General features: G+C 50.5%; 8 protein-coding genes across 8 annotated transcripts; 4 read left to right on the top strand and 4 right to left on the bottom strand.

Moving 5' to 3' along the window:
* Positions 1 to 141: 141 nt before the first annotated feature.
* On the bottom strand, positions 142 to 911 carry M406DRAFT_69331 (uncharacterized protein; the record flags this gene model as incomplete). The annotated part of the gene is made up of 3 exons (XM_040925253.1): positions 142 to 204; positions 369 to 610; positions 689 to 911. 3 exons carry the CDS (start codon positions 909 to 911, stop codon positions 142 to 144), a joined length of 528 nt encoding a protein of 175 aa, XP_040778131.1.
* A 2,253-nt stretch (positions 912 to 3,164) lies between these two features.
* M406DRAFT_251842 (uncharacterized protein) lies at positions 3,165 to 3,939 on the top strand (the record flags this gene model as incomplete). Its single annotated transcript, XM_040916790.1, has 2 exons — positions 3,165 to 3,518; positions 3,631 to 3,939. The coding sequence occupies 2 exons, from the start codon at positions 3,165 to 3,167 to the stop codon at positions 3,937 to 3,939; spliced, it is 663 nt and encodes a 220-aa protein (XP_040778130.1).
* Positions 3,940 to 3,982: 43 nt separating this feature from the next.
* On the bottom strand, positions 3,983 to 5,548 carry M406DRAFT_345317 (calcium-dependent phosphotriesterase; the record flags this gene model as incomplete). Its single annotated transcript, XM_040922067.1, has 3 exons — positions 3,983 to 4,266; positions 4,320 to 5,215; positions 5,280 to 5,548. The coding sequence occupies 3 exons, from the start codon at positions 5,546 to 5,548 to the stop codon at positions 4,223 to 4,225; spliced, it is 1,209 nt and encodes a 402-aa protein (XP_040778129.1). The 3' UTR covers positions 3,983 to 4,222.
* A 990-nt stretch (positions 5,549 to 6,538) lies between these two features.
* M406DRAFT_288120 (cyanamide hydratase) lies at positions 6,539 to 7,567 on the top strand (the record flags this gene model as incomplete). Its single annotated transcript, XM_040918775.1, has 2 exons — positions 6,539 to 6,770; positions 6,852 to 7,567. The coding sequence occupies 2 exons, from the start codon at positions 6,539 to 6,541 to the stop codon at positions 7,355 to 7,357; spliced, it is 738 nt and encodes a 245-aa protein (XP_040778128.1). The 3' UTR covers positions 7,358 to 7,567.
* A 461-nt stretch (positions 7,568 to 8,028) lies between these two features.
* Positions 8,029 to 8,977, bottom strand: M406DRAFT_328261 (uncharacterized protein; the record flags this gene model as incomplete). The annotated part of the gene is made up of 5 exons (XM_040920312.1): positions 8,029 to 8,236; positions 8,399 to 8,403; positions 8,440 to 8,454; positions 8,554 to 8,904; positions 8,963 to 8,977. 5 exons carry the CDS (start codon positions 8,975 to 8,977, stop codon positions 8,029 to 8,031), a joined length of 594 nt encoding a protein of 197 aa, XP_040778127.1.
* Positions 8,978 to 11,628: 2,651 nt separating this feature from the next.
* On the top strand, positions 11,629 to 13,224 carry M406DRAFT_328260 (uncharacterized protein; the record flags this gene model as incomplete). The annotated part of the gene is made up of 2 exons (XM_040920311.1): positions 11,629 to 11,988; positions 12,067 to 13,224. The coding sequence occupies 2 exons, from the start codon at positions 11,629 to 11,631 to the stop codon at positions 13,222 to 13,224; spliced, it is 1,518 nt and encodes a 505-aa protein (XP_040778126.1).
* Positions 13,225 to 14,894: 1,670 nt separating this feature from the next.
* On the top strand, positions 14,895 to 16,292 carry M406DRAFT_321489 (class I glutamine amidotransferase-like protein). Its single transcript, XM_040919512.1, has 2 exons — positions 14,895 to 15,844; positions 15,945 to 16,292. Exons 1-2 carry the CDS (start codon positions 15,356 to 15,358, stop codon positions 16,239 to 16,241), a joined length of 786 nt encoding a protein of 261 aa, XP_040778125.1. The 5' UTR covers positions 14,895 to 15,355; the 3' UTR covers positions 16,242 to 16,292.
* A 395-nt stretch (positions 16,293 to 16,687) lies between these two features.
* Positions 16,688 to 18,170, bottom strand: M406DRAFT_328258 (uncharacterized protein; the record flags this gene model as incomplete). The annotated part of the gene is made up of 2 exons (XM_040920310.1): positions 16,688 to 16,953; positions 17,075 to 18,170. The coding sequence occupies 2 exons, from the start codon at positions 18,168 to 18,170 to the stop codon at positions 16,688 to 16,690; spliced, it is 1,362 nt and encodes a 453-aa protein (XP_040778124.1).
* Positions 18,171 to 19,062: the final 892 nt, after the last annotated feature.

Here is a 19,062-nt window from a genome sequence, read left to right as displayed (position 1 = left end):
TAATCGGAGCTCGTCAGCGAGCGATTACCGCTGTCATTTTTCGTTATTTTTCGTTATGGACCCATTCGTCTGTCTACTGGTCCCTTTGGTTGTTGTTGTTGTCTTCTGCATCAATTGATTGGTACCTTAATTCTGTCCACTTCAGAGTTCAAGCTGGGAAATAGGAAATAGTCGTTGCGGCAGGTTACTTTCTTCACTTTGAGACTACCTATCAATTACACATCCCTTCACCTGACTAAACAAGCCGCTCTCATTACCGAGTTTCCTGTCTCTTTCTAACTAGTATAGTTTCCGATCTTGTAGACAGCCAATCAGTCTCTCCTCACCTTCTTCTTGGATCGAGTACAACCACCGGTATTTGTACTCACCTGCCAAACATCTGCCTGAATCCCAGTACCAGTCTTCACCAAAGATCCGTACGCAACCACCTTGTTCAACCAGTCATAAGCTGGACATGCCGTGTCGAAAGTCGCAATCACATTCGGTTCATGACCAGTTGCCGTGCATAGGATCTGGCACCCATCCCATGTTTGGAGAAGGAATGCCGAGTTTGGGTCGAAGGTTCCGTCGGTGTCAATAAGGCCGTCGTCGAGGCCGCCGAGGACCGTACCTAAATAGAGAAGGACTCGGTTAAGGCGGGCACGCATTGACTTTGGACTTGGGGCTCTCTACCGGGACTTTTGCGTACCATGTAACGGCCCTGTAAAATTCCCACCTACGACGGGTTCAAAGACGCGCTGGCCGAGCGGGGTCTGGCCTAGGACGTAGGACGTGCCGACAACGAGATTCACGGTGAATAGGTATTCCGTGTCTGGGGCGGTTGGTGTAGTGGAGCGCGGTACGACTGAGCGAGTGCTCGCGAGAGCGCTGGCCGCCAGGCCGAGAAGGCATAAGGCAGATCGAAACAGCATCTTGGTATTATACCGCTGGGAGCTTTAAACTAAGCACGTTCTAGTGATGGAGAGCATAGGTCGTGATGGATGTGCTCGTCAAGATTTAAGTTGCGCAATGTCTTCACTTTATGAATTGTCTCGTGGGTGGTTCTCACACTTCGATGCAGCTTGACGGCTCCCTTTAATTACACCTCTGGAGCAGCCAAGCTGAAATCGAAATCATTGAACAACACAGCATCAAGAGCAGCATGCAAATACGCCCCAAGGATCATCTCCCTTGGCCAATAGTTCAATCCTCCGGGATGGACAAATTTGCGAAGCAGGAAGGTTGCAGAAGGTCATGCCTTGAGTAGCAGATTGTTGTATGCAAAAGCGCAGGATTTGGGGGCGGGGGCGGGGGCGGGGGCGGGGGCGGGGGCGGGCGGATCTGGGGTCCAACCGCACCCTACACCTCAGCGGAGAAGCAAAGAGGCTGTTCATCAAGAACAGGCTGTCCTGAATTAGCGAAACGTTACCCCATCGAGTCGACGCCCTGCCGTTGTGCGTTAACCTGGAACTCAACATAGGACACCATATTTATTGGTGATGTTGACTCTGGTTGGTCACCTTCTCTATTGCTTGTCATGCTTTCTCCATCTTCCAGCTCATGGTTCAAAGTTGAGCGCAGCATTCAATATGCCTGGGATATTGATTAATGGAATAAGTCCTCCGCTAACACTAAGGATACGTTGTTGGTAGATGAGTGTGGTCCCATGGTACATCAGCAAGCCTCCTTGTAAGTTCTTCTTTGGCCCGTCTTGCTTTCATTAATCACCCCCCCCCCCTTTCCCCTTCCGTATTACCTGCTTTCAAATATTCTACTATTGCAACTATTCTTGGATACCTCGAATCCTAACCCTTCACTCGTCTGGGAAAGAATTCAAGCTCCTCCTCTAGTAGAAAGACACTCCAGGATAGTACGTCTGTCATTATTGAAAAATGATGTTCTCCCCTTCATTCCTTTTTTGTTTTCTTCTTATCTTTCTCCCTGCAGAATAGCTTTTCTTGTTTATTTTGTTGTATTTATCTTGTTTCTTTTCAAAACAAAAAAAAAGATAAGAAATAAAAACCCCTAGTTCTTAAATATATGTGACCCTTCTTTCCTGCTGTAGCGCATAGCATGGTTCAGTCCTTTAGGCGATTAAAAATAATTCTTTCAACATTAATGGTAATAATGCCAGTCTTATTGTCACCGAAGGTCCTGCCTATTTTCACCTTGAGCTGGTGATAGGCATTGCGGAACGAATTGCTCTGAAATGTTGTTTGTATTCGGCACAACTATCCTTCAAGACTCGTAGCGCGTTTGGATCAATGGCCACAGTCTCATCAATGAAAACTACAGTTCACAGCATAACCCGAGAACAGTGGCACTGTGAATATGGCAATAGTACTCATAACATGATGATACTATGTAATTTGTTGACCTTCTGGCAGCCCTGCAAACTGGGCCATAACATGATTCTGATACTCGTGTTCTAGACGTAGATAGCATGCGTAGCTCTTATAGCAAATGTCACGTATGTAGTGTCCTGCAGTCTTTAATTTACGAAGTGTTTGGAAAATCAGCATTACTTGGCTTATTGGATGTTAGCAGATTAGGAGATTCATATTCCTCATGTATCTGGGACCTACTCAACTGCTGCGGTAGGTCCATTGATGACTGATTATTTACTTTGAGGCTATTGTTCTACCAGCCAGGCTTTTCAAGCTACAGATGAACTTAACCTTACACCAGACCAATGCAGCGCTGCAAACGGAATCGATGGAATACTTGTAGAAGAAATGTAGGTCGACCTTTTTCTTTTTGTTTCTAAGTAGGCACGTCAATTTCCAGTTACCGGTCGAGGTTTCGATAGATTGACCTAATGGAGACGGGAAGAAACAAAGAGACAACGCACAAGGGCTAAGTTCGCCGAAAAGGTGCATAACCACAGTCTACCGTTGGCTTACGTGCAGTACTCTTCGTGGCTTGTGGTTACTATAGATCAACAAGGTTAGCCGCTAACGCCGGCTACATCATCATTATAACAAGAGGGGGCCACCCTTAAGAGCAAGCAGCCGTCATTCATCAACAGGTGTTCATGACATCAGTGATTCCAGGAGTATGAAACTCCTGTGCTATAATAAGAGAAGTATTCCTCCTGGCAGGTCACATAAGTTCTGGGTGCACCAACACAGAAGATCTCGGTACCAGCTGCTACAAGCCTTTGTGACTATCGTGCATCTATTGCCATGGACCCTACAAAGAATCTCTCAAAGCCCCCCAAGGATTGTGGCAAGGTGAACTTCCCAACAGATGCCTCACTTCCCGGAGAATATTTCGAGGTGCGTCAGACGCACCCCACCGGAAATTACAAACCAGATCCCTTAAAGTCCATCCCGTTGTCGCCGGCACGTCAGGCGCTGCTTGACGATATCATCGCGCTGTACGAGATGAAGCCTACGGTGGAGCGGGTGAAACGTTACACGCCAGACTGTGTCTACAACGATCAGTTCGTTTATGCCAATGACCGCTACAAGATGGCTGCCCAATGGTTTGCCCTTCCGAAGCTATTCGCGGGCGCGAAGAGCCACGGGTATCAGGTGGTGACCAACGACCGGGACCTGATCCAGTTTCGGCATGAAGAGGTCAGTGAGAAGAATGGGATGCCCTCTTTGATTACTTGGTATTGACATCACGTTTTTCTTTCCCTCCCAGGAATGGACGTTCAAGGTCATTCCCAAGACGGCAGTCGTGAACGCCCTCGTGAGCCTGTCTTTGGATCCGGCGACCACCGATACTGATTTCATCCGGGTGAAGTATCACAAGGATCAGGCCAACGAGAAAGAGTACTCCAATGAAGGGATTGGCGCTGCCATCAAGAAGTTCCAGACTGATAACGTGCCGAAACTGATGAGTGCGCCTGAACTCAAAGCTTTTGAAGCCGACAAGGACGCTGGAAAGGAGAAGAGGCGGGCGTACGGGAGTGGGGAACAGAAAGGAGATGCTCCTGTCAAGAATTTGTAATGAATACTCCAATATCACACAAGTGGGGGGAGAGGGGATACATGCCACAATATAACCTACTTAGTAAGCATACATAAGAATACATTGAAGATTGAGGTGGGTTATTGAACACGTTCCCAGCTCAGTCCTACTGATAATCGACATTGGTTCTCGCAATCAGCCTACCAGGGCGACATTTCCAGATTTCCATGCTTTGAATCAATCAACACCTTGACCGCGCACTTCACCCAAGAGCGTCCGAACACCGAAGTAACTGGTCATTGGCGGAAGTAATCTATAGACTTTAATCGACTCCGTCACACACGGTGATGAAGGGTGAGAACATTCCTGAGTGATGTCAGCTAGGAACGTGTTTAATCATGAATGCTGTTTAGACCTACCGCTCAGTATAAGCCTCCTACTCGAAACATCGTGAACGACAGTAGTTGCCCCTGGTAGGACTTCGCCATCGCGATCTTCCAAGACCTTTTTAACCTCGTAGGTGCCATTGCTCGCTCGTGAGATTCTGAGGACAGTTGCTGCTGGAAAAAGTGTAAACGGAGCTTTTGACTGCCGCATAATATCGAGGCCCCGCGGTATTGCGGCAGCCCAGATGACGCCGTCTTTATCCTCAGAGAGGTTGTCGAGGGCATACGGCGGATCTAGCTTATCAATGACCTCTAGCGAGTTGTTTACGCCGGCCTTCAAGACTTTGAGCCGGCCTTCAGCAGAGCAAGGTAAGTATATGTGCTGATCGACACTGCTATAAATCAGACCGTTGGGGTAGCCATGTCCACTGGATACGATCTCGCAGGGACTCGATGATCCGATAGGGCAGAAAGCGACTTCGCCAGTTTGTAAAAGAACAGACAGTTGACTTCTGAGTCCAGTCTTTTGCTGACCATGGTCGTTTGTAATGTACAGCCCGGTGCCCTCGACGGCAGCAACTCGATTGGGTGATGTGATGACAGGGTCCGCCAGAGTTCGCACATGTTCCAGCGTTTCAGCGTGCGGGCCAAATCTGAAGACCTCAATCGTGCCATTGGCCCCGACCGCGGCTTGGTCGGACAGAACTTGGCCAGTCGCATGATCAACAGACGGTCTGAAGTTGGTGACGAAGAGCTCAATGGAGCCGTCATCCTTGTCAAGTCCAGTAAAGCCAAAGATATTCATGATGCCGTCACCTGCCGTTCCTGTGAAGCCGACAGCAGGGAGCTTTCTGATATCCAAGGTGTCCATATTCATGATGATGATCGCATCTTGGGTAGGCCGTCCTGTCACGTTGAATTCACCTTCTCTGAAACCACATTAGCTTTCCTTCACGCGCGATAAATGATGCATCTGGTGAAGATCATGCATACCCAGGCACCCATTGACTACGAGATCCGGCATCGGAACACCCGAGAAACAGTTGTCTCGTGGCCTCTGACAGCCACATGTCCTCGCAAGCTTGCAGATGTACATGGTTGATCCGACGACATTGGTGTTGAAAGTCTCCGATGGGCTGAATAGTCTTCCCAAAACCGAGGCCTAATCGCAGGAGCGTTACGAAGTTCTGGACGATAGGTAGTTGGAGCAACAGAGCAACGAAAACAATGATGACGATGCCGATCCGGCTCAAGTTAGCCATTTTAAGAACGTCGAGTGAGAGACCGCGGCTCACGCTTTGAAATATATGACATTGTGATAAGACTGCGCACCCGCAGGATCATGTTCTTATAAAAATCACGTTGTGCTGTAAATAAGCTGAAGTGGGACCCGGGTTCAGTCAGGCCGTCGGTGCTTTCGCAGACCCCGTTCCGTTCCACGAGCACATTATTCCTGAGTTGTCACTGACTGGGCTCCGGATCCTTCCCTCGACATGCCTGTAGGCTGTCTCGCGACCCGGAGGCCCGCGGCCGACCGATGTTGGGGCTATACCGTCCGAATAGGTTGTTAATTTCATAAAAATTTCAACACATCTCTCTATATAAGTCGGGGCTCTCATACAGTAAGTGTGTATGTGTGGTGTAGCTGTGGGTGGGTGGGTGTCTTGAAGCTGTTTGAGCTGGTCAGAGTTGAACGACTGAATATCGTACGTTTCCCAAGGGTCTCTACTGCAGGGCTACTGTGCAGAAGCGGGCCATTTTAGCCCTTGGACCCTAGGCCTCCTTTACCATGCTTACCGTTTAAAGCTCCTACGAGCCTGAGTTCTTCCCTCTCACATCCTTTTCATGAATCAATAAGAATTATTGGCAACACTGTTTCTGCCACCATCACGCTTAAAACGCCCTCAAGTATCGAATCACCTACCGAAGTTTGAGGCTTCTGTTGTAGGTAGCGGGCGAATGGCATAGCCAGTATGACGTTGACACGAGACAGCCCAACGACATGCATCAAAAGGCGTCGTATTGACCTCCGAGGAAATGCTCGATTCTGCTTTCTAATTCAAGTGTGACACATACCACATGAGCTCAAGACACAACTTGTCACAATCACGATTATTAATCTTTTGCATCAGGAATCTTACAAATTTTCGCGTATAAAAGCTGGCATCATTTCATTCCAAGACGCGAAACAAGACCATGATAGAGTCTAATGTATTTGCTGCAGGTCCCCAAACAATTCGCCTCTCTCGAACATGTCAAACTCTGCCAGTCACTCCCCTTCTGCCGTCCACGGATGGACGGCGGTCCCGCTCAGCCCCAAAGACCTGCTCGCAGGTGAGCCTTATATCTATAAACCAGAAAGCCTCTTGGTCAAGGATATACATTTTCCTTCAGATGATCACCTTGTCACCAAAGTTCAACAATATGCCAAAGAAAAATTACCTCTCCCGACATATCATCATTCCATGCGCGTCTACTACTTTGGTGAGTTCAGTTCAGGCGGCCACGTCGTCTCCTGGTAATTCACTATCAAATAAGCGAAGCAATGAACCTGACCATGTGAAGCTACTGCTATCCTGCAACAACAATTCCCTGGCTTTGCCAAGTCCCTGTCACGGTCAACCTTGGCAACCACAGCCTTGCTCCATGACATCGGCACGACACATGACAACTTGCGCGCTACACAACTCTCATTTGAGTATTACGGCGGCATGATTGCCCTTGATCTGGTCGGCAAAGAACTCGGGGCGCCGCAAGAGCAAGCCGAGGCCGTCGCAGAAGCCATCTTTCGTCACCAGGAGCTGGGAGAGAGGGGCAAGATCACATTTCTAGGCCAGCTCCTCCAACTAGCCACGATCTACGATAACATGGGCGGCCATGCCGATTTAGTGCACCCAGATACCACAGCTGACGTCAATGAGGCCTTTCCTCGGCTTCACTGGAGTCAGTGCTTTGCTGCGACAATCCGAGAAGAGAACGGCTTAAAGCCGTGGGCGCACACCACTACATTGGGCGAAGAGGAGTTTCCCGAGGGAGTATTGCAAAACCCTTTGGCCAAACAATTCGAATGAGAATTATACTATTGAAACCTAGGTCAAACAACAGACACAATGGAATGAAAGAGAGAGACAAAAAGCTTTCCAGGGCTGCGTTGCGCACCCTAGGTATCGTATGGACATATACTTAGTCAGACCATATCTTTTAATTGTAATAAGCTCTGTCATGCTTTGTCTATCTGAGGAACACGAACAGCATCAACTTCGCAATATAAGAGCATCTAGGCGTACCTCCGCGCTCTCTGAATGTGATGGTGGAAGGTGGAGACTTCTTTCCGTTCAAAAGAGCCAAGCATAATTGTCCAAATCACTACGATATTGCTGCGTATATCTCATGTTCGGGAAGTGAACGATTGCTGCTGTTATGTGAGGTTTTGAGGGGCCGCATAACTTGTATTCAGCTGAGGTGTCGCCAATGCTGTGTCCCGATGCCATTCACGATGATGAATGTTTCTTCAGCAAAATGAGAGGAACTGTTCATAAGGACTTCGAACTCCGTAGGCAATCATCGTACCTACCAGGACCAGAATTCTGTAAACCTAGAGCTACTCATCATTATAGCAGTACTACTGCAAGTCCTTCTATGTTTTGAGAGGACTGGTAGATATATTCATTGTTATGGACTTTGATGACCGGCTCGCAGAATTCGTAACTCGTGCCCTGCGTCAGCATGCTCCGCTTCCCTCTCACCACCTGTGATGTAGACTGCGTAGGTCCTCGAAGGCGAGCTGACCAGCGCAGGAGCCCTTGTTGCCTTTTGGGTAGTCCCCAAGTTTATCCAAGCCCCCGAACGCATACCAATGGTTTTGGTCCTGGAGTGGATTCTTTGGCCAGCGCTCGTATTTTCGGCGTCTGTTGACCATTCCTTTGAAAACCGACTGAACAGACCTCTTCCTGTAAATAGAGGCTTCAGAGTGATCACACTGCAACAAATGATACTGAAAGACATTTGCAACGTGGCCCAGATACCCCACATAAATGTTGACCCTACCATACATGTGAACAAATGGTTTTGACATCAGGGTTAAGAAGTCAATCAGAAGGAACAGGACTTACCGAGGCTGCCACGAAAGAATGCATAATGAATTGTAACAAACCCAACGATTCCAGCCCTGCCATTGTGTTAGCCCATCATTATGTTGCCCTGAGTTATTGCGATACCAAGAGACCACTTTCACTCACCACGCAGCGGCAACAAACACAAGGCCTACCCTGATTTTTGCTCGAAGACTCATCTGAAGGTCGCGGAGCATATACATGGCCAGAATAGCCATTGCAAAGTCCACGGTCGAGTTGACTGATTCCATGGTGACCAAATACACACCTGTATCAATGCAATGGCCGTCTTTCTCCTTCAGATCCCAGAACTTGCGCACGGGAGCGCACTGGAATGTGTTGACGAGAACCTCCACGATGGTGCAGGCGATCTGGACGAGGCCAAGGAACAGTGTCCAGCGTGCGTATGCTGCGTTCTTGCCAAAGATCCGATGGTAAAGGAACAGAATGCTCATCTTTGCGCAAAGCTGGTTTGGCCCGAAGAAAAATCCCGAGACCCAGAAGATCTTCCCAATATGATTAGCGTAATCAGTTCTTCTCCTCCTTCATGTTTAGGGCGCGTACCTTGAGGCCGGCCATGATGTTCTCGATGGGCACGCTTTCTTCGTCTGACTTCCCATTGTAAAAATGCAAGGCTGGCAAAGTAAGTGACGTTGATTAGTTACAAGAACGCTCGGATGCCGAAGAGTAATATAATTAGAGGCTAGCTCACCTATGGAAATACTCACAACCCAGCCAACATAGCAGAGCAGAGCACCCAGTGCGAACCAGTCTTCAACCCCAGTCCTACCAGCAACACGTCGAGACGCCAGGAATTTCAACCCAACGCACAGAATGCTTAACAATGTGAAGACTATCAGGATTATGAAACAGGCACCCTGCACGGGATCTTTGAATAGTTCAAAAGCCATATCATTTTTGAACAGATCGTGTCATGAGGTTGGGAGAGTGCCGGCGTCATCGAGATTAATCAACGGAAACAAAGACGCTGTAAAGGGGAGAGCTAGGAAATCGGAAATGACTTAGGTACATGAGGAATAACAATAGAGTAGGGAACGTAACATTGTTGCTAAAGCGCCGGCAAGGAGCCGAAAGGGTGGTCAGTGTGCTTCGGTGAACCCTGACGAAGCATCACAGCATAAAAATAGCCATTGGTTCGGAGTAATAGATTTCGCGACACTGAAACTTCAAGTAATGTATTCTGGACTAACAAGAATGAGAGAAACAAAGGAGTCTCAAGCGAAAGGGTGACTAACCTTTCCAAACAGCAGCAGCTCTGCGCTCCACTAGCAGTAGCTCTCATCTGCAAGTGGCTTGCAGCCGGCTCGAGGTTTTAGGGGTCCCGTTCCAGAAAGATGTGAGTATGATTTGCGCTGAGTGGCGTATTTCCAGAAGACGAAAAACGACGCAGCACAAGGTGTACTTGCAGGTGGTTGGTGCCTGAAAATTGGGCTGAGATCCAGGGGCAGTGCCTAATTCTTGTCAGACTCGAGTTTGGACCTGAATTTGAGGAGACGCCAGGAGCATCTATGGCTGGTTCTGATGTAAGAATTGGAGAGAATAGCTCTACCTCTGAGAGTTCTTATTATAATGATTTAGAGTAGGGCTCACTGTGCCCGTCACCTTGATCAGGATTGTCATCCACACCATCTGGCAAGGGATTGTGGGGATGTTATGGTCGACAGAAGATCTATGGCTTGTGCAGAGCCGGTTGTAAAACTCTTTATTCAGCTTCATCAAGGTTTCCATAAACAACAGCCTCTAACCCTGATGTCCTTTTCTCATGAGTCAACACGCTGATTAACAATGCTAAGCAACTTTCAAATCAGTGTGCTAATATGCTAGAATTCTGTGGGCATTATGATTAATTACAAGCCTAGATGAAACACTTCATTGGTACAGAACTATGGTTTTGTAAAGCCTTTCTGTAACTTCGAGCATGTATATTAAGCAACAGAGTACATAAGCTGATATGTGCTATAGGTTCAGGCCATCTACAATGCCGTAGAGATCAACAATTATATACTAGACGGGCTACACCCCATTTTGTCACCGCTGGAGTAGGCAGGGTGTATTCCGAGCGCATAGGGGAACAGCTCTCAATTCATATCAGAGATTAGGCTTCCCCAGCACCTATCAATCCGCAGCAACGCAATCTCGTCTCTTTGCTATCTGATCAGATGTTATTAATATAAAGGAGAGCTCCAAGACAGAGAACACTGTAAGACTTTCCAGACGAAACATTCCCATAATTCTGAAAGGTACGTCTTGAAGTCCGGACCAAAAATATCAAGACGATGCTGGAGCTGAAAATACACAAATGCACTTGCTACAATTAAAGTAGTAAATAGCATTCATCCCACATTCGATGAGACCTCACAACACTTGGAAGTAGTTCGATTTGTGAAAGAGCCAGGGCTGCCCTTCATCAAGCCCAGCAAGATATTTCCTCAGAATTAGGCAGTGAAGAAGCAGCACCCCCATACTGTACCCACCTTTGTTGTTGACTTGTCTTAGACGTCAAAACACTTCCATTTGTGACGTGGAAGGCAGGTTTGTCCTTGGAATTGATTTATTACAGTCTGAACCTCTCCTTTCTCACAACAACCTCTACCTTTCCATCTCCTTCTCTCCCTGACGACTCACTCTCCCCAATACCCCCACTGGACGATGTCATTGTCCGCCCACTCCCCTTGGATCACCTACCCCTTCTGCTCTGCCCTGCCAACCCATGGATGCTACCTCTCGAAGCTGCTATCCTACTATGCAGCACTGCCAGCTCTTCCTTCACCAAATTTCCACTCTCCCCTCAGCATTGTGATGTTTTCCTTCTCTGAGCGCACCGCCAATGTGTCTTGAACCAAACAAGGCGCTGAGAGTCTAACAAGTATACTCTTCTCCGCTTTCTTGCGGAACTGGTGAGCCGGCCGCCCCGAAGCAGCTGTTTATCCACCGTGTTGACACAGTTATCCAAACAGATGAGTTGAGTTTCCGAGAGAGACAACCCATTACTGAGGCGTCAAGTCAAGGCAAGCAGTACCATTGCAAGAGATCCGCCGACACGCTTGACATCTACAACATCCAAACTCAAGCTCATCTTCAATCACAACAGTTCATATCGGTGGCAGCGCCAGGCTGGTGTTTGCAAGATCACTCACTGTTATCACTAGCCGATCATATCCTCAATTTCAGATCCACAAACTGCCTTCGTTGGCGCCATATATCGCAACATGGACTTGGTAATGCCAGACGAGACTAGCCCAACGGGGAGCGGCAGCGCGCTCCCACCCACACTCACGACAAGACTCCCGCCCCAGACGACAATGGACACGCCTCTCCCTACCATCGAGGATCCCGCCAGCGCCAGCTCGGCCACACCCGCTCCAGAGCCGAAGAAGCCAGAGATCATCCTCATTACTGGCATCGGTGGCTGTGGCAAGTCTCGGCTGCTCGCCGACCTGCAGGCCCAGCTGGGCCAAGAGGAGTTCACCTATTTCGATATCTCCGAGTATGAGACGGCCTTGTGGCAGCATGGGAATACCATTCACGACCCCTCAAGCGACGAGCGTATCGAGAGGCTCGGCCACCAGGTCCGAACCACTATTCAAGGCATTCTCGCACGGAATGGAAAGCCGTGCATCGTGGCGAGCGGCATCACCCGGATATAGTATACCGGTGAGCCTGGCCGCGGCGGTGTCCCCGCGTTCTACACGGCCGAGTTGGTGCGCATCCGCGACTGTGCGCTCGTCCTGTATGTGAATGAGGACCTGCAACTCGTTGCCCAATACCGTGGCCAGGATGCTCGGCCGCGCCTCCCCATCCCCGTGCAGGACCTATGGGCGTGGTGGAAGAACGACGACCTCGTTGCCAAGACGTTGGCGCACGAGAATGGGGTGCCCATTAAGGAGTTGAAGGTCGCAGGCATGCCAGACTATGCCCACAGGGTCGGCCTCGTCGCCGCCAACATCTGCCGGTTCTTTAGCACGACCGAGGAGACCAACCTCGCCGATGTGCTGTCGCTGGCTGATCAGATCGGAGCGTCCCAGCGCTCGAACGGAAGAATCGTGGTCATGGACGCTGACCACATCTTGACAGACCTGAACACCTGGCAGGCTTTGTCTGACGAGATGGCCCTGTTGCGAGGCGAGCCGCGCCAGCCGCTGGTCAACAGGGACCACGCCCACCCAGTCATATTCGACCCGGCCAAGAGAGGCGACTTCGAGGTTCTCCGTCAGCTGTGCTATCTGGTGAGCAATAACACTGGTGACGTATACGCGATGGCTTGCTACAACATCGCCCGTCGGATAGCCGCTCGTCTCCCTCCCGAGTTCGAGCGTTTGTTGTGGCAGATCAAGTTGCAGGAGAGCTTCCTGGCCGTCTTCCTGACCTCTGGCTCTCAGCTGGTTTGGGATATGGTCCTGGAGCTGGTCCTGTCCAAGAAGTCGTACCTGATGAATCCCATGGTCGTCCATGGGGTCGTTTCTGCCGAGGAGAAGAAGCCCCTCTTTACGCCCGCCGCCAAGGCAGCCTTTGTCAAGAAGCTCCAAGAGGACTACCAGCTGCGCGTGCATACGTTCGGCAAGGAGCCCCATGACGTCCCCATGGTCAACGCTGCCGGTGAGAACGGATTCATTGTCCGAAAAGACTGGGAGAAAAGGGCCATAGACACGGACGTTTCCACTACTCCGGAGCGCCCTCTCGCCAAAGTGCTCATGCTTCGCACCAAGGAACGAGGACTCATCAATGGATGGCGGCTGCCCAGAACGATAGACGATGACGTCGGCGACATCTACGAAGCGATCGGCCTGCTAGAAGATCAGGGCTAGTCTCGGTATTAAGATTGGAAGGGGGGGTTGGGGGTTGGGTCACCTGGTTCTGATGACCGTGGGAGCCATTGGTAAGTGGACTAGCTCTGCAATGTCAGCATGGGGCCTGTAGGATGGGCAAGAGGATCAGCAGTATCAGTCTCAAACGGCACCTGTCATTGTGTCGAAAGCTATTTCACGAACCAGCTCGGGAAGGGGGCGGGGGGGCATTACCAATGCCAAAACTCACTTTCATTGTGTGATATAATTGATAGCTCAGTTTGGAGATTGGTAAAAGGCTTCATTAATGAATAAATCTCCTGCCACTTTGGGCTAACAGTTGAGAATATGCTTTGTTCGAGACATTTGACAACTGACAGTCATATGCCCGAAGGTTTCTTAGGGTCAGACTTGTGAATGCATATTGCTCAAGGGTGTAAAAAGATACGGTTGCAATGCAAACAGCCACTAGATCGAAGTGAATTGTTCTGTTGAGATGAAGCAAAAGTGATCGCCTGCGGAAGATGACTATCCCGTCCAGCGGTAGAACATACCGTGGATTCTTCCAAGCACGATCGTCGACACGTCAAACATTACCGAGCCCTCATCAAGCTTACCGCTAAACCTTTGAAGAAGTCGTTGTCATCCGGTTCTCGCCCGCAGACCATCTCAACCAGGGCGACCATCGAGGAGAAGCTGCTCGGTTTCCCTCTCTTCCTCCTGCAGCTAGGCTCGCACGCAACCTCCTGACCTGGCCTCGACATCAGACCCAGGCAGACCATCCCGGAGCACTTCTCCCACGAGATCCAAGTAAAGCTTAGGGGGTCCAGGCTGACGTATCTGTGTGGAGAATCAGTCTCCATGGCTATGGGCATAGCGACATCCGCCGGCGACACGGTCATGCCACCCCCTTCTTTCCAGACAAATCCAAGGAGATGAAGGAATGGCCATCTGCACCGAGCTGCTAGCATGCACAAGGAACTATAAAAGGAAGATCGTCACCGACCGCTCACAAGGACATGGCGGTCAGGAGCGAGTCAACGTGGTGGAGGTATGTTGGAGACGTGTGTGGCCTTTTGTAAAACGCCGAAGCCGAGATGATCAAGGGGAACAAGCTCATCGTGGGAATAGAACGACGGAGGATCCCGTAATGGATGGGTTCTCTATCAATTAATAGCATAAATATAGGGTTACGAGAGGAGAGGTTCGCAAACTGTTGCCGTGCTAGAATTTAGTTGTATTATTTCAAGCCGTGTATTCTGCCGAGATGGGGCACAGCATATGCGAGCCCCGTGCTCTGCAGCCCATAGCATATAGTGCCATGTAGCACTGCGTGTTTTGTGTGGTAGATGTCGAGAGAACGTGTCGTCTGCATGAGGTTGAGACGGGCTTTCGAAGCGAGCGAGGCATTGATTGGCTCTACGTCTGTAGCTAGTTGCTAGCAGCTTCAGACTGTGGGCAGCCGCTGGACGTATGAGGCACGTGCACTGCCCCCCTGGTCCCTCCTGCAATTGCCAATCCGGGCCTCCGAGCATCGGCATTTACTTATCTCTTATCGTTGCGCCGAGGCTCCGTCTCCTACCGGCCGTTATTCTTTGTACCTACCGGAATTCTCCAATACCGTACTCAAGTCATGTTTGGCCCCCTGTTTAGGAATGTGCTGCCGGATCATCGTGATAGTGGCAGCAAGGAGGAGCTGGACCCTCTCTTGGGCCTGTTTCTACGAGTCAAGTAAGGGACGTTGCGAGGCGGCAGATTATCTGATCCTTTGAATCTTTGTTTCTTGTTCGATTTTCCTTCTTTGGTTGCCTTTTTCTCTTTCTTTTACTCTATCAGAATTAGTAGCCAAAACCTTTTTTTTTTTTAGAGACCAGCTAGCTTCCTGCCCCTCCTTCCCTCTCTTTGCGGTCCCACCCCCCTCCTTCCTATACAGTATCAGCAACTCACGATTGGTCTAACTCGCACCTCGCTCGCAATCAGGGACAAAGGCCAAATCCCCATACGGTGTGACTATTGACTTGAGGGGACTGCCCGAGTTGGTCCTCCATTCTCCTTGAATCGTGATCCAAAAGACGTTCCCTTTCTATCTCTCTTCCTCTCTCTGTGATTCCTCCCACAAGTCTTTGCCAACAAACAAAAAGGAAGGGGAAGAATGGGCTCTTCAACAACACCACTCCGCCTCGCCATCTTAGAGGCTGACACGCCACTACCCAACACCAAGGCCAAGTTCCATGGCTACGGCGGCGTCTTCACCGACCTCTTCCGCCGCGCCGTTGCTCCGGACCCGCTGGAGACGCATCTGCGCATCACCACGCACCACATCGTCGCCGACGGCCCAGGGGGCGACGCTGACGCTGCTGCCGCGTACCCAGACCTGGCCGACCTGGACGCCATCCTCGTCTCCGGCTCCAAGCACAGCGCCTACCTCGACGAGCCCTGGATCAACAGGCTGATCGACTTCACCCGCAAGGCTCTCGCCACGAATGGGCGCGTCAAGGTCGTCGGTGTGTGCTTTGGTCACCAGATCGTCTCCCGCGCACTGGGCACTCGGGTCGCCGTCAATGAGAAGGGCTGGGAGGTTAGCGTGACCAACCTGAAACTGAGTGAGAAGGGGAGGGAGCTATTCGGATCAGACACCCTGGTGAGTCGCCAAGATCCTTTCTTTCCTTCCACGCGTCCCCTTCCCCCTTTTTCCCAATGTAAAATATATACATCTTTACTCACGCCGTCCTTTTCCCCAGAAAATCCACCAGATGCACCGTGACATCGTCTTCGGCACCCCAGAAGGCGCCGAGGATCTGGCGGCCACCGACGTCTGCTCCCAGCAGGGCTACCTGCTGCCGGGCAAGGCCATCACGGTACAGGGCCACCCAGAGTTTACCGAGACCATTGTGTCCGAGATCCTGGGTCTGCGCCATGACACCAAGATCTTCAGCGACGACATGTACCAGTCAGGTATGGACCGGGTCGGCAACGAGCATGACGGCGAGAGGATAGCGCGGGTGTTCTTGAAGTTCATGAGGGGTCAGCTTGGATAGGACCTAGCGCTGTAGAATGCATAGATAAATACAACCAAGACTTGAAATGTCTATGGCGACCTATTCAGTATTATCGTTGCGTAAGAGTGTTCAGTTGAAGGGTGAATGGGACTGGTTACATATATGCCTGGACAGGATGGTAATATGACGTCGAGTGAGTTCTTTGCTTAGGAAACAGGAGAAATATCCTGACACTGAGCCAAATTGTTGAAGGAAGAAAATATGTTGATCAGGCAAGCACTTGAACCTCCTCGTCCTTTGAAGGGTGTAGGGCATTTAATATGCTATTCGTTTTTATTCACATTGACCAGTAACGCCAACTGCTATGCTCGCCCTCCGAGCCACCTTCAAAAGACACCCGGACCCAGCACCGCCAAGGCGACGCACAAATGCTCTAGAAATACACCTAAGCCTGAATGGACAACAACACCCCCATGACCTCCCGTTCAGCCGACGAGATTGATGAACTGCTCAGGCCAAGAGCCCAGAAGTAGGGGCTTCTGTGGATCACGACCACTTGCGGGTGCTAGAATACTAATCTTGCGGCGATCCTTATTGACGTCGGTGATGTAGACAAAGCCCTGGACCGAGGCCGTGCGGATGGACTCTGGAGACTCATTCGCCTTGGCGTTCATGACGGGCATGGTCCAGTGTGAGAGAGCTGGACTTGGGTCAAGCCTCTCGAGACCACGGAGCTCGGGTGAATCGGTAGCTGCGCATCAAAGGTCAATAATCTTGTGCCTTCTTTTTGTTCTCTTTCTTTCCTGTCCGTGTTCTTGAAGACCACACCAGACATACAGAAGGGAGGATAAGGAAATTAGTAGTAGACTTACGATCAGGAACCCGGTAGATCGTGACGCTGTCGAAATCTACCATCTGCTTTGGGGCGCTCAGGGTCGTCTTGCTGTCTCCGTAAAAGTACTCCTTAATTGCTGCATGTTGACAAGCCAGCAGCCACGCCTGGTCATTCTCCACCACACCATCGGGTTTCTCGTCGAGGCTCACGACATTGATCACATCGCCTAACGTTGTCTTCTCGCCGTGGAATCGCTTCCGCAGAGCCTCACTGCCGGCATGCGAGCCTAGCACGATGATGGCATTCACCGAGAACTCCTCTATCACGTGGGCCATGATTTCCATCTCCGCATCGCCCAACTTTCCTACCAAGCCGACACCCGGTGTGTCGATGATCAGGCCTGCAGTCTTGGCGTCGTTGTCCTCGCTCATCCGGCTGGTGACGGCGCCTGCAAGCTTTGAGGCGACCTCTTTGTAAAGCTGAAGGTCATCCGTGGCGTGCTCGCGGCCGTAGTAGTAGACGAGCGGCAGCTTTGGCTGTACCTCGGCGGGACCACTTGTAGGGGTACCACTCCAGGCGCCGGTGCCCTCGCTCTCGATGGTCATCATGGTCGCGAAAGTCGCGGCCGTGAGGGTGCCAGGCAGGGGCAGCATACCCTCTCGCGGGTTCATGTTGACAACGATGGGTTGGAAGCCCGTCTTCACTGCGTATGCTGTAAGTGTTCGTGCCATTGTCGTCTTGCCGACGCTGTTAGGGCCAACGATCATGACACGCGGACCTGTGGTGGGAGGCTTGGCCCCCACCGCCTCATGACGCAGACGGTCCAGAAGGACGTGCAAGTTCATATGCACTGTTGAGGCGCTCGTAGCTGGTGTCAGCTCGGCAACCCTCTGGCGATCGCAGCTCCCCTCAATCTCCATCGTACAGCCACGAGCAGTGCTAATCTTGGATCGGGTGCCGCTGAAACGATACCACTTGTTCAGGGCAAGTTCGGTACCATCTCTATCGGCGATACCGTAAACGAGTCGGACGGAGACGGTGTCGGTGTGCGAGACCTCAAACCGCCACTCCCAAAATGGATAGAGGCTCACAGTTTGGCGTAAAGAGCTGGGATTGGCCTGGAGGGTGGACATCTTGTCAGCAAACTTGGTCAAAACTCAGGGTAAACGAGGTTTTTGTGGAGAGAAGCAATCATGTGTGGGTAGCCAGTGTTCATAATGAGGATGCCACGCAAAGAAAAAAGCAGCAAGGTCCACAACCAGGAAAGACATCAATCATGCGTGTTTACTTCATTGTAGAGCTGTGTGGTGATATAGAATAATGAAGTAAACATCAAAGAGGTTAAAAGCAGGTCTCTCTAACCACAACAGATCCCTCTGCAGCTCCATAGGTTAGACAGCTACTTCAAGGGGTGGCAGGTAGAAAGTTCAGCTTTCTAAGATATACCAATGAAAGGAAGCCTTTCTCGATGGGAGAACGTGTTCCTCTTTCTCTTGGGTGTGATTCAGATCCAGGTTTCCACAAGCAACCAGGCACTGGAGAAGTAGATCCCAAATGTAAGCCCATCACAGCAGAGAAAGACATATGACTGGCCGACGAGGAGCCCATCTTTGTGAGTGGCTCATACTAAGTGGCACAGAAGGCAGTGAGCCTCTTCAAGACAGATCTAGGTGGCACATTACAATGGTCCAACCGTCAGACCTGTCCTGGCAAGGCCGTTGATATCCTTGGGTGGAAAGAACTTGGGCAAATGCTTTTCGTGGTGTCTGCTGATTCTTAAGAGATGATGATAAGATCCCAGGTTTGACTGCAAGCTCATCACCCAGTGTTCGTGACTGGAGGTGCTCTGGAGTTGAAATATTGAGAATCCACTTGCTTTGGAAGGACTCATGTCTCCGGCCCAGGAAAGCAACAAGCATCTCATCGAAGTGCGAGTGATCAGAGGTCCACAGTGGACGCAGAGACGTTGAATGCGATGACAGCTAGCTCGTAGCTCAAATGCATCTCCAGTGGGCCATGCAGTGA

This window comes from Cryphonectria parasitica (genome assembly GCF_011745365.1).
Source record: "Cryphonectria parasitica EP155 unplaced genomic scaffold M406scaffold_3, whole genome shotgun sequence".
Taxonomy (NCBI): domain Eukaryota; kingdom Fungi; phylum Ascomycota; class Sordariomycetes; order Diaporthales; family Cryphonectriaceae; genus Cryphonectria; species Cryphonectria parasitica.
The sequence above is the reverse complement of the archived record's forward strand: the minus strand, read 5'-3'. Positions and strand labels throughout refer to the sequence as shown.

Coding starts and splice junctions, on each gene's coding strand:
- M406DRAFT_321489 (XM_040919512.1), top strand. CDS start 15,356: ATGGGCTCTTCAACAACACCACTCCGCCTCGCCATCTTAGAGGCTGAC. Junction 15,845..15,944: donor TATTCGGATCAGACACCCTG/GTGAGTCGCCAA, acceptor CCTTTTCCCCAG/AAAATCCACCAGATGCACCG.